We start from the raw sequence: 13,235 nt of genomic DNA, 5'->3' as shown, positions 1-13,235 counted from the left end.
GGACCCTTTCAGATGGATGAAGTTTGGCAGCACTCTGGAATTTAATCTAATAATGAAACCTTTAGCATGTTCTCTGGATGATGGTTTAAATCATCCATGACCAGTGAATCTTCAACCTTTTCTTTTCATAAGGAAAAGAGAAACCACCCCGGGAACAGAGACCTAGTCGGAGTAGCTAAGCTCGGTCGCTGTTCCAGCAATGTAAACTTATTGCTTGCCCCTCTCCCCTATGACTGAAATCACCTTGGACGTGAAAAGATTAGGTGCAATATGATTGCACAAATATTTGTGCATTAAGCACCTGATCACCCTCCATCTTGAGGACATGACCTGTCAGTTGTAGGGCCCAAGGCCTGATAGAGGGCAATCAGGTGCTTAATGCACAAATTTTGCGCCATGTGATTGCAAAAAAATATAAACTTCAGGGAATGAAACCCTGGCCACTCATCTAGTGGCCAAAGCCCATCCCATTGAGACAAACCTAAGGATGCAAATGATTTGTATTTTAGATCCTAAAATACATTGGAGAGCCGGATCAGTTAGAATCTGAGACAGCCAAATTTTGCAAATTCCCCTTCCTGAATCAGACCCGTTTTCGCAACCCTAGCCAAACTCCTAATTGAGGCTAGTGAATCTTGAACTTAGTTTGAATCCAGCAAAGTACTCATGTACATGGTTTGGATCTAGACCTAGATCCAGGTGAGATTGACCTCTGACTGAGTCAATTTGACCAGACACGATATGGTTGTTCCTTTGATGGCGTTAAATACCTCAGCTGACTCCAGAAGCTGACAAAATAATGGCTAAACTAGACACATGCATATACATGGCCACCTGACCCAATTGTCAGACTGATCCAGATAAGGCACAGACAGGGTCAAAGATCCGACAAGACTGACAATTTTTTAACACCCACTAGGGACCAATCTAGCTGACCTAGCACATATTTGGTCAAGGTTAGACAAGTTATGTATTTGCTTGCTTTAAGATTAGGTTTAGGCAAGTTAATCAACCTAACCCAGAACCTACTTGTGCTTTGTGTAGTCTTTGGATTCTTTGAATAAGAATCCAAGCTTCATTCAAATGTCATCGAACCTCCTTGGCTCATAAAATGGTTCAGATTAGTCTGACCGGGGGATGGGCAGTGGGCCAGTCAAATAGACTGCCTCATAAAAAATGGCCAGTCAAATAGTCAACATTGGAACAACACGCCGGTCTCTCGCAATGTCTAGAGAAACGGCTGATTGAAGGAGATCCCTCCCTACTCATGACATGATGCTCACAAAAAAAAACCTCTTTAAGAGGTCAGCGATCTCTCCCAACTTTGTCAAATCTCAATGTAGTATCCGACCAACCAATCCGAGTCTGACAACTCAATATCATCTTGATCCGATCGTGACCCAAGTCAAAATTTACCCAAACTTAACCCAATCTTCTAAATGAGAACCTAAATGCTATCTAAAACCTATTGATACTTATGCATACTTATTCACTGCATAAACAACCCTTAAAGTGCCCATTTGACCCAAGTGAAACCATTTTTAATATGATCGGTTATATTTGGGTTAAAAAATAAAATAAAAATTATTAATAAATTATACTAATTCATGATATTAAAAACAAAAAAAAAATCAAAACTCTAATCGTACAAGCTTAATAAATTAAAACCATAACCAAATATTATGTCATTCTAAACAAATTAAATCAAAACCTCAATTCCAACAAACATAAAAAATGATGATTTATGTTAATTAATAAAAAAGTCTGATATTCTAACCAAAATCAAATCACACAATATTAACTGATTCATGCCTAATGGTAATTAAAACAAACACAAAAACCCTAGAACCATAAAGTATATGTTTATGTCAATATAAAAACACCAAATCAAAACCCTAAATCTTAACAAACATCATTCATAAATATGCTAATTAAAAAACAAAACTTCAAATTAAATATTTATGTCATTTGACCAACCAAAATAAAAAATTAAAATTCTTAAAAATCAAAGATTTTGGGATTTGATAACCAAAATTAAGCCATCATTAATTGAATCATGCTTAATGATAATTGAAAAACTAGCACAAAAATGCCCTAAAGTCCTAATTACATACTTATTCAAGTCATTGATCAATACCCAAAGTCCAAAAAAATATTAGATTTAAGTTAATTCAAAAAATTCTTAATATTCTAACCAAAACCAAGCATTCATTACTCCTACCTAATGCTAATTGAAAAATAAAACACAAGAAACTCTAACTAAACATTCACGTGTTTTTCAATGAGAGATGATGGGTTGAATTATTCTTAGTTTTCTTGAATTTATGCATTAATTTTTTTTCATGGCTTTTGCCTTCTTAGCATAATTCCTGTAGAAGTAATTGATAGCATCTTCGAGATCGAAGATGCATTAATAGCTGTCATTGATTTTTTTTTTAATAGTGCTTTAAGAATACGGATGTGATATTCACCATTTACTTGGTAAAAAAAGTGTGTTAAAAGATTTGTAATCTTGATAGTTTGTTTGGCGAAAAGAAAAAGTTTATTGTAGATTATGATTTTCTGATATCGAGGCAACTTTTTCAAAAACATAAAAGAAAAACTGCCTCACACGTAAACTAAAAACTTGCAATACAAAAGATCGAACTTCTATATCAAAGTAAACAATCGTAAGCACATCTCGATATAACACGTCAACCATGACTCTGCATTAGACTGACATGAGTCACGGAGTGCCAAATATTTAACTGTTAGATGGCAATCTGACTTGGTTGGCAACTCTTCCAACATGTCAGAATGCTTTAATTTCCACTATTACATAGGAAAAAACCCAATGAATATTAAAAAAAAAAAGGTGACCATCTCATCGGTTCTGATTGATAGTCCAGCAATCAAATTAAATGACATGCACCATGATGGTCAGACTGCAAACTGTAAAATTTTCTTTAAATTTCAGGCCTAAATCTAAATGGGTGCCAACTTTCCCACCAGACCCCTATTCAGAAATAAATTTGAAAACTCCCGGAGCTTCTCTTACGCTCATTATGGGCTTCTTTTTCATTTTGCACCCCACCAAGATCAAGACTTTTACTCACAGGCTGTTTAGTGTGGTTGGTAGGATTGTGCAGGTCCATTCAATGCCAATGTAGATCCCCAGAAGCTGTTTTTTTCATTTATTGGCCGCGTGGCCTTTGTCTTTCCACTTTTTAGTGCTGGGCTTTGGGTCTTAGGGGCTTCTCAGCATTTTAAAAAAATTATAAAAAAACCCACCGCGTTTTTAGTAGTTGGTTGTTCATAAATGCAGTCGTCAGTTGGAAATATGAACTCAACTGCCCAATTCAAATTTTTATCTGCTTTGACTTTACTAGTTTTGCTTGGATGTTTGAACTGTTGCTAGGCAGCAGGCACTTCAAAAGCAAGGCAGAAGTTTGGTAAATTCTATTTCTTGATTGAGAGTTATTAATGCCCATTTATTTGGCTTTATTGAACAGCTGCTACGCACTTCAAAAGTATTGCACAATTTGATGTGCTTTATTTCTAGATTGAGAATTTTCAATGCCCAATTACTGATCAATGGAAAAGCTGTTAACTTTTTTTTTTTTGTTGTTGTTGTTGTTGTTGTTGTGTGTGTGTTTTAATTTTGTTTTGCTTTTTGAGATTTTTCAGTTTCCATGATTTTCATTGGTTGTTGCTTACATGTTAAACTTGTGCTTTTAATGTTTAGAAGAGTGAAGGTTGAGCTACCACAGAATTGTACCACAGAAAAAAATTGAGGTCATTGCTAATGTTTTTATATCTTCTATTTCTAAATTATCACTGAACCTTACACTACTCACTATTTGAAAACCAATACCTTGGTTTTGCATTGAAAATGTTTTTTTTATCAGATTTGGCGGCTTTAAATATTGTATACTTCTTTGACTTATGCTCAGCTTCAGTTTCCATGATAACTCAAGCTACCGATTTTGAGAATTGGTGATAAACCTCTGGTTTATAATTTTTGCCTTGGATTTTTCTTATGTGTTACATTCTTTTCTCATTGAGGACAGAAATTTACAGGGATTTCTTGTTGAGTTCTTTGCCTCTGTAATGGCTTCCTTTTCTGGGTATTGCTTCGTTTTCGAGCTTTGCATTGCCATTATAGGATTCCTTTTATCTGGGGTCTGCTTTGCATATTATCTCCCCTCTTCTTTTGTTCTTGGGGATTCATTGGTTGATTCAGGGAACAACAATTTTATTGTTTCTTTATCAAAAGCCAATTATCTTCCAAATGGGATAGATTTTGGGAGGCCCACTGGTCGGTATACCAATGGAAGAACTATCCCAGATATCATAGGTAGTGTTTTGCTTTTGTTCTGAGTTGTAGCCTTCATTCTCTTTTGCGGCCTCCACGATTAAGTTATTGTGTTTGAAAGGTATATGCTCAGAGGTTTAACACTTGAAGTATCTGAGCAGGGCAAGAACTAGGAGTGCAAAATTTTGCTCCTCCTTATTTGGATCCTACCACCACTGGAGCTGCAGTATTACATGGGGTCAACTATGCTTCTGGTGGAGGAGGAATCCTCAACTTTACTGGCAAGATCTTTGTAAGTTTGATTCATCATTTCTTTGCATACTTGCAAAATAATGTCATATGGAAAACTCGAGCTATTTTCTGTTTCTTATAGAAGAAATCGGCAATTTGGTGTGGATTACTTAAGTTTCTCAAGAGACATATACATATGGCATGTAGATGCTTGGCTTCCTGGTCACTGCTTGAAAATTTCTATTACAAATTCTCAAAAAGTTGAAAAAAAAGGCATTTTATTTTGTTAGATACAGAGGCAAAAGCCACTACGCACTTGACAGTACCATCTTGTTGGTGGAACGGTTCCTTCTTGTTTGGTATGTTATACTGTTTGTGTTTGTTTTCAGTCCTAGTAGTTAGTGTCACCTTGTTTTGGAGATGAATTTTTGAAAGGCCTTTATATTCCTTGATTCGTAAAAGCACATCTTTTTCTTTTCATATTTCCTTTTTTTAATACTCAATATTTTGTCTCCTCTTGTTCTTCCATAAAACATTCAATTTAGAGTCCTAATTTCGGGCGTTATATCTCACCAAAATAGTCAGTGACTGTTTTAGTGCTCCTGATTCAATGTATATGGTTTGAATAATGTGGTTGATGAAGTAGATACAGTTTTTTTTTTGGACAGCACTCTACTTTCCATTGTATGCTTGGTACTCTGATGTTGAATATTTTGAGCTTGCTACTTGCATACCCTCTTTCACTATCGATTTTACTTAAGTCATTCTCTGTGGCTTTCATGATTTTCCCTCTTATTCTGTTAATGTATGTCCCTTTTTTTTGGAGGGGGGGTGTGGGGGGGGGGGGGGGGGGGGTCCAGTGTGGGCCACTAGAGGTTACACTGTGTTGACGTTATTGTGTTTGAGTTAGCAGGTGAACCTATCAAAATGGACCCTCCTTTTAGTTGCGGAAAATCCGCTTTGAACATACTTTTACCCATTTCAAAGTTTTTTTTACACTCCTTTTTGGTGTCTCTCATTATCCAGTTTCTATTTGTTTTTATATGTAAATTTTCCTAGTTCTTAACCCTCTCACCCCAAAAGGGAGAAAAGGACTATCTACTGTATGAGTTCTCAATTCATTTGATTATCGGTCAGTTAAATATGTCTTGGTTGTCCCCACGAGGGCTCTGCTCATCTGGTAGGGGCGACTCGTGAATGTGCCAAGCTGAAGGAATGCCACAAGTTCAAAACACTTAGGGAGGACCTGGGGGACCTGGGGTTTTTACACCAATAAGCTCACGCAAGAGTGAAATGGTTTTCCCTGGTTATCTTTAAAAAAAAGTCTCCGTTGTCAACATTCAATTAGGGAGGCCAACTTATTGTGGTTTTTATTACAGCTTGCATCAATAACCACAGCATTGCCAGGATTAGAGTGAAAATCAATCTTTCTGATTTTCTGTCCAAGTTAAGTCAATATATGAGAATATACTGAATTTAGCTCTGCCCTACTGTAAAACTCATCTCTTTTCTCAGCCCTCTGGCAAACGTAGTATATTATAGCACTCGATTTACTGTTAACTTGTCTTCCAAAGCATAGTTTATTTTGATCAGAGAAAAATGATAATCTAATCTCCACTGAATCCAGTCACTCTAATCTGCAGGTTGGTCGAATCAACTTAGATGCACAACTAGACAACTTAGCCAACACTCGGCAGGATTTGATCTCAAGCCTAGGCATGGAAGCAGCATTGGATATATTCAGAAACTCAATTTTCTCTGTAACAATGGGTGCAAACGACTTCATCAATAACTACTTAGTTCCTGTTACAGCACTCTCTGAGAGGACGATATTAACTACAGACGCATTTATAGAGAGCTTAATATCGAGATACACACTTCAGTTAACAGTAGCGTCTCAACTCTTCCTTTCATTTTCTAGAACAAATTGATTTCCTTCCATTTGATGCCATGCCTGCGTGGTTGCACATGCATTGTGTGTATACATGTGTAGGTCCTAAACCGTCTTATATCCTAAACTGTCCTATATGGCTTATTAAACACACACATGTTCTCAATTCAAACTTAGAGATGTATTTTATATAGTTTACTTGTGGAGAACATGCATTAAATGTGGCACTTTCATGTTTAGATGTGTTTTTAGTGCAATCAAAAGTCAATGACTCAAATGACACTAAAAAAATTCTGATAAAAAAATAAAATTTTCTGCTTGAACTGATTCAATCCAAAGACAATTTTTAGTAAACAAGCAATGAGAAACATATATTCAGATTTAGGCTAAGCAAAAGAAACTGTAAGCATGTTTTTTTGAAGTGTTTAGGATGTTTAGGAGATAAAGAAAATGAACCATTGAACCAGATTAACAGTTTTGGCTGTTTGGTCCATCTTACCCCAAGTTCTTGACAAGAGACTGCACTCATTTGTCGTAAATGCTACTAGTATGGTTTTGCCTAATAACTGTTACAATTTAAGCTGCTATTGCTGCCTTACCAAAACCAGTATTTTCCATGGTATTTTCATTGACAGAGGTTGTATGAGTTGGATGCTAGAAAGATTATTGTGGCAAATGTGGGACCAATTGGCTGTATCCCATACTTGAGAGAACTATATCCATCGGCAGCACCCAACTGTGTTGCTTTCCCAAATGAAATGGCACAATCTTTCAACAAGCGCCTGCGACTCATCGTTGATGATCTGAGTGCAAATCTTGAGGGAGCCACCTTTGTCTACGCAGATGTTTACCGCATTGTTGCAGATATCATTCTGAATTATAGCAGCTATGGTATGTTGATGATCTGTGACCGCTCATGTAATTTCTTTTTGAACATTTCTTCCTGAACCAGACTGTGAATTCCAATATCAACAGGATTTGAGGTTGCAGATTATGCATGTTGCTATGTAGCCGGGAAATTTGGAGGTCTGATTCCGTGCGGTCCGACGTCGAAAGTTTGTCCTGACAGATCAAAATATGTGTTCTGGGATCCTTATCATCCATCTGACACCACAAATGAGATAATCACAAAGAGATTGCTGGATGGTGGTCCCGAGGATGTGTATCCCATTAACGTCCGCAAACTAGCTTATCTTTGATAATATATATTGGTTATGCGTTGAACCGGTCTCATTCTTTCTTTCTTGTATTATTTGTATTTTTTTCTGCAATTGGATACCATATTGGTCAATTTTGTTCCTATGGAAATTCTTCTGTTGGAGGAGGTTGATGGTGTCTGTCAAATTGAAAGATGAAGATGATTTTTCTTCTCTTAGGAGGAGAGCACATGTTCCAAACCTTATTACAGCTTGAAAGTTTAGTTATGCTTAGTGGGAAACAGGAAGTAGAAGTTCTTGTAAGTTTGCCCATTATAAGTCAATAAATAATGACTAGTTCTTTATGTGGTAAATGCTGTTGCGGCAAAAAAGGCTGTTGCACTGTGTGTGTGCGTGCGTTTGTGTGTGTGTGTGAGAGAGAGAGCATTCCAAACACCTGTCTACAATGAAGCCAACCATTTTGTTGTTTTGTGATTGCACCAGGCATGCGGTTGCAGATTGAAGGGTGATAATAGGTCGACTTGAAGCTTCCCCATAACTGATGCCATTGGATGGAGCCTTTCATATGAACACAGGTTTTGTTTACCAAACATAGGAACAAAACGCTAACAAAAGAAAATATTTAACCAGGTATGACCTAGTCCTTCAAAAACTAATTTTGACTTCCAATTACAACGATTAACTGTCCCAAATCTCACACCTAAAGAATTCCACTATGAAACAACCCAACATGATTACACAAATACTTATCTTTTCCCTGTCAAAAACTAGAAAACATCAAGATTTCAGTTCCCCCTTGTTATTAAAAAAAGAGGGACAACAAAGAACTCGTTCAAGAACCCAAATTCTCCCTATAGCATACAATATCTTAACTTTCATGTTAAATGATGCAAACATATAAAAGGGAATCACCAAGAACTAATCAAACCAAACTAAAGAAACACTTCCATACACTAAACGATTACGAATATAAAAGAAACCCTAGAAGGATTGCGCATTCAAGAAATAGAAACCCTTCCAATTCTCAAACAAACAACCCATGTTTCCTCCTAAAATCACAAAGTCATCCGAACCTCCAAACGAACAAGAAAAGCCCCGGAACAGAAAGGGGAAAATAAAACTCTAGATTTCAGAAATCAAAAGAGAAAATTTCCCACAAACCTCCGAAAACCCTCGAGCTGCTGAGCTCTAGAGCGCGGGTTGATCCCCTTGCGGAGCTGATGCCAACTCTCGGCCCTGTTGAGCGGATCCCGAAGCTCTTTGTTCCTCGATTGATCCCCCAACCAGGCGATATCGTCCTCCGTCACTGAGATCGAGCCCGAAGACGACGATCTCCGAGAAGGCACCTCCGATCCCACCGTCCCTTCATCGCCATGGCTTTTGCTAACTCTTCTCGGCAGTTCCGAGTAGCAAACGAGCGCCGATGGGAGGAGGGGAGGGAGGAAGAAGAAGAGGAGGAGGAGAAGCGCGGGTACTCCGAGTAGCAGAACGGAAAGTGTGAAGCGCGCTTCCTTGGGCACCATCACGAAGAGGGGAGAGAAAGACGAACTAACAATCGAACTGGTGATGATGTGACTTTTCTCTCATACATTACATTTGAATCTCATCACTCAGGCGACCAGGAAGATGAGGAACGGTCATGGGCAGCCGGTCGGCCGTCGTTTGTCAGTACGTCCCAGGGAGCTTGGTCATAGACCTGAGCATGCCGGAAGCCCGTAGCGACGACCACGGAAAATCATACACAATCCCACCGACCAGGATACTAACAGTGCACCTCTAGGCCGCGGAGCATGAAGGTCCAGCACTGGGAGTCAAGACCCCCAAGAGCTACACTGATGCGGTTAAGAAGGGAAAGAGTGCGTTAGCAGCAGGTGAAACGCAAGCTTCGGGCACCATTCTTGTCCATGGTGTTGCAACAAGAACGATACGGTGGAAGGCAGCGGTAGGAAGGAAACTCCGGTTCTGACTGTTCAGTGATGAATCAGTAGTTGATATTGAACAAAAGGTTGGCAGCCTTCACTGGTGCCAATCGAAAGATGTCAACTTGACAGCCATTGAAGATCTCAAACAACGCCCGATTATTTCAAGAAGTTTTGACGGCCTGTACTGGTCAGATGGGTGCACCACTCTTAACAGCTTGAAAATGGCGTCATGTCTCTGGTGTGGCTTCGACAGAGACCGGTGTCACCCACACTTCTTTACGGCTACCATGGATGTGGCCGTGGACCAAGGGGACCTAGGAAAATGAACACTCTACAAACCAAGCCATGTCCGACGTAGGGAAAGAAAACTCCCGAGACGAATAACCGAAACTTCCGGCGACTATCAAGTGACCGAAGGAGGACTGGTTATGCAGTGTGTGTGGGGTCGGCCGGGGGTTTTCCACCGCCTGTCTGGTGCGCCGGCGTCTCAGCCACCAGCCAGTATGCAGCCCCTGCAAAAAATAAAACACACACAGCGTACCTGATGCCGCCATTGGTGGAGCTGCTGTGCTCGTCGAAGATGGTCGCCGGAGTTTCTCTGGGCTGCTCTCCACGAGCCCAGGCTTCCGGATGCAGTCGGTGAGTAGACCTGTATTTTCCTTTTCGTCTCTTCTTATGGGTCGCTCATGATACACAATATTTATAAAGCACAAAATGTGAACGGTTGAGTAACTGTTCCCTCTGATTTTAATGCAGGTTTAACGAAAGGAGCACATTCATGGGGAGCGTTACTCACATTGTGGGTAACCACCATCAACGTGGTGGTTTATCCCAACATTCTCCCACTTGTTCCGACGATAAACCCTTTAATCAGAAAACCTTATGGGAATAACTTGATGAATAAAATGGTCTTTTGATTCTATTCTAAAGGTTCTTAGTTGAATATCTAATCCTTAGGAGATTTACAACAACCATAATGAGAATCAAAAACTGAAAGTGATCACTTTATTTATATGCATATGTCAAAAAGAGTTTAACAATCCTATCCTCATTACATGTTCGGAATATAATCCCAGTGCTAGCCCTTTAGTAAGAGGATCAACGATCATCTCTTTGGTACCAATATTGACAATATGCACTAAATGATTCTCCGTCCTTTCTTTAACAACAAAATACTTCAATTCTATATGCTTACATGACGTAGTACTTTTGTTGTTGTTCGAAAAGGACACTGCAGCTTCATTATCACAGTAGACCTTCAGTGGCTTCCTAATGAAATCGACCACCTTTAACTGTGATATGAAGTTCTTTAACCATATAGCATGCGAAGTAGTCTCGTACAATGCTATGAATTCTGCCTCCATGGTGTGGGCAACAGTGGTCGTCTGTTTTCCACTCCTCCAAGAGATCGTGCCCCCAGCAAGTAAGAAGACGTACCCAGTAGTAGACTTTCTACTATCAAGGCATCATCCTAAATCCGCATCTGAGTAGCCAATGACCTCAAGGTGATCAACTTTATGATACGTTAACATATAGTCATTTGTCTCTTGCAAGTATCACAAGACTTTCTTGGCAGCCTTCCAATGGAGTAAACCTGGGTTAGACTGAAATCTGCCAAGTACCCCTACTGCAAAAGAAATATCTGGTCGAGAACATGTATGCGCATACTGCAAGTTGCTAACAACTGATGCATATGGATAAACACTCATCTGTGTTTTGTCAATATCGTTCTGTGGACAATCCTTTAGGCTCAGCTTATCACCTTTTGATATGGGTGTAGAACTAGGAGAACAATTCTCCATCCCATATCGCTTTAACACCTTTTCTATATAGAATCTTTGGGAGAGGCCTAGAAAATCTTTTGCTCGATCTCGACGAATCTCAATGCCAAGAACGTAAGCAGCCTCACCCATATCTTTCATATTAAAATGTGATGCACGAAATTGTTTTGTTTCTTAAAGCAATTTTATATCGTTGGTTGCAAGTAAGATGTCATCCACATACAACATCAATATAACGAACTTACTCCCACTTTCCTTAAGGTATATACATTGATCAATAATGTTTTCTGTAAACTCGAAAGTCACAATGACTTGGGAAAATTTAATATACCACTGTCGGGAGGCCTCTTTAAGTCCATATATTGATTTGTTAAGCTTGCAAACCAAATGATCATTTTCAGAGAAACCAAGAAGTTGTTTCATGTATACCTCTTCATTCAGATCCCCGTTGAGGAACGTTGTTTTCACATCCATCTGATGTAGCTCTAAGTCATAATCAGCTACGAGGGACAAAATAATCCTCATTGATTCCTTAGTTGAGACAGGAGAAAATGTCTCATTATAGTCAATGCCCTCCATTTGGTGAATCCTTTAGCAACAAATCTTGCTTTATGTCTCTCTATGTTACCTTTGGAGTCCTTCTTGGTCTTAAAGACTCATTTACACCCTACGGGCTTTACTCCTTTAGGTAACATGACAAGATCTCACACTTGATTTTTAGCCATAGAGTCTAACTCTTCTATCATGGCTTCTATCTAGTGCGAAGATTGTTTGCTTTCAACAACTTCTATAAAAGTCAATGGGTCATCATCCATATCTATGAAATCTAATCCTTGTGGATCGCCAAACAGGTCGTTCCTCAGGTTCAGATTGAACCTGATCATCCTGTTTGTGCTCTTCCGCATTGTCTACAATAGGTTCACTTTGGATTTATGCATTAACAACCGAATGATCAACCACATCATCATTTGGAATAATAATATGGTATCTTTCGATGTTTTCCTTAAAAGGTGATGAAACTGGATCTTGTTCTTCCTCAAAACCAAGGCTTTGAAGTGCACTTAATCCTACTGAACCATCTTCTAGAAATTTAGCCTTATCTGTTTCAACAATCTGTGGTGAATGAGATGAGCAATAAAATCTGTATCATTTTGATCTTTCTGGATAACTAATGAAATATCCACTGGTTGTTCTTGGATCAAAGGCTTTAATGTAGGGGTTGTACAACTTAGCCTCTGCGAGACATCCCCATATGTGTATATAAGACAGTGATGGTTTCCTACATGTCCACAGCTCGTAAGGAGTTTTAGGCACAGATTTCGTAGGAACCTTATTCAAAATATGCACATCAGTCCTGAAGGCTTCACCCCACAACTTTATAAGAAGTGTTGAATAATTCAACATAGACCTGACCATTTCTTTAAGTGTACAATTTCTTCTTTCAGTTACACCATTCTGATAAGCACTACCAGGCATGGTATATTGAGGCACAATGCCTTATTCTTTAAGAAATCGCGCTAATGGTCCTTCCCTTTGCCCCATCTCAGTAAACCTACCATAATATTCGCCACCTCTATCAGACCTGACTATCTTTATAACTTTATCAGTTTGTTTCTCTACTTCTTTCTTAAATTCTTTAAACATCTGAAAAACATCAAAGTTTTCGAAAATCAAGTAGAGATTGACTCTGGCCTTGTTTGAACTCACAAACGGTGCCTCAATGGCATTTATGAATTCTCTCACTGTTCTGCATTGTGGGATGACATTACGAATGTTCTTAGCTACTTTAGATTGCAAAAGCAATAAGCTAAGCCTATTCGAGCGCTCCCACTTCTCAAAAGCAATCTTTTGATCAGCAGTGCTCTGATAAGTGAGGGCAGCGGGTTCATCTATCCTTAGGGCCAGATCTAGATCCATATATCCTAATAAAAAAGAACAGTTTCTTTCCAATCACTAAAA

At 38.9% G+C, this 13,235-nt stretch overlaps 1 protein-coding gene across 1 annotated transcript in view; it reads left to right on the top strand.

The window, feature by feature from the left end:
* Nucleotides 1-7,615, top strand: part of LOC149846244 (GDSL esterase/lipase At4g16230-like) — a 53,755-nt gene extending 46,140 nt beyond the window's left edge. Inside the window, exons 3-7 of the mRNA XM_089990700.1 lie at nt 4,060-4,336; nt 4,456-4,586; nt 6,169-6,414; nt 7,052-7,307; nt 7,392-7,615. Coding sequence (XP_089846826.1) covers nt 4,060-4,336; nt 4,456-4,586; nt 6,169-6,414; nt 7,052-7,307; nt 7,392-7,615 — 1,134 coding nt within the window. The remainder of the gene's footprint in view (nt 1-4,059; nt 4,337-4,455; nt 4,587-6,168; nt 6,415-7,051; nt 7,308-7,391) is intronic.
* The last annotated feature ends 5,620 nt before the right edge of the window (nt 7,616-13,235 follow it).

This window comes from Nuphar pumila, chromosome 2, assembly GCF_984573655.1.
Source record: "Nuphar pumila chromosome 2, dmNupPumi1.hap1.1, whole genome shotgun sequence".
NCBI lineage: Eukaryota > Viridiplantae > Streptophyta > Magnoliopsida > Nymphaeales > Nymphaeaceae > Nuphar > Nuphar pumila.
Note: the sequence above shows the minus strand (reverse complement) of the source record. Positions and strands in the feature narration are given on the sequence as shown.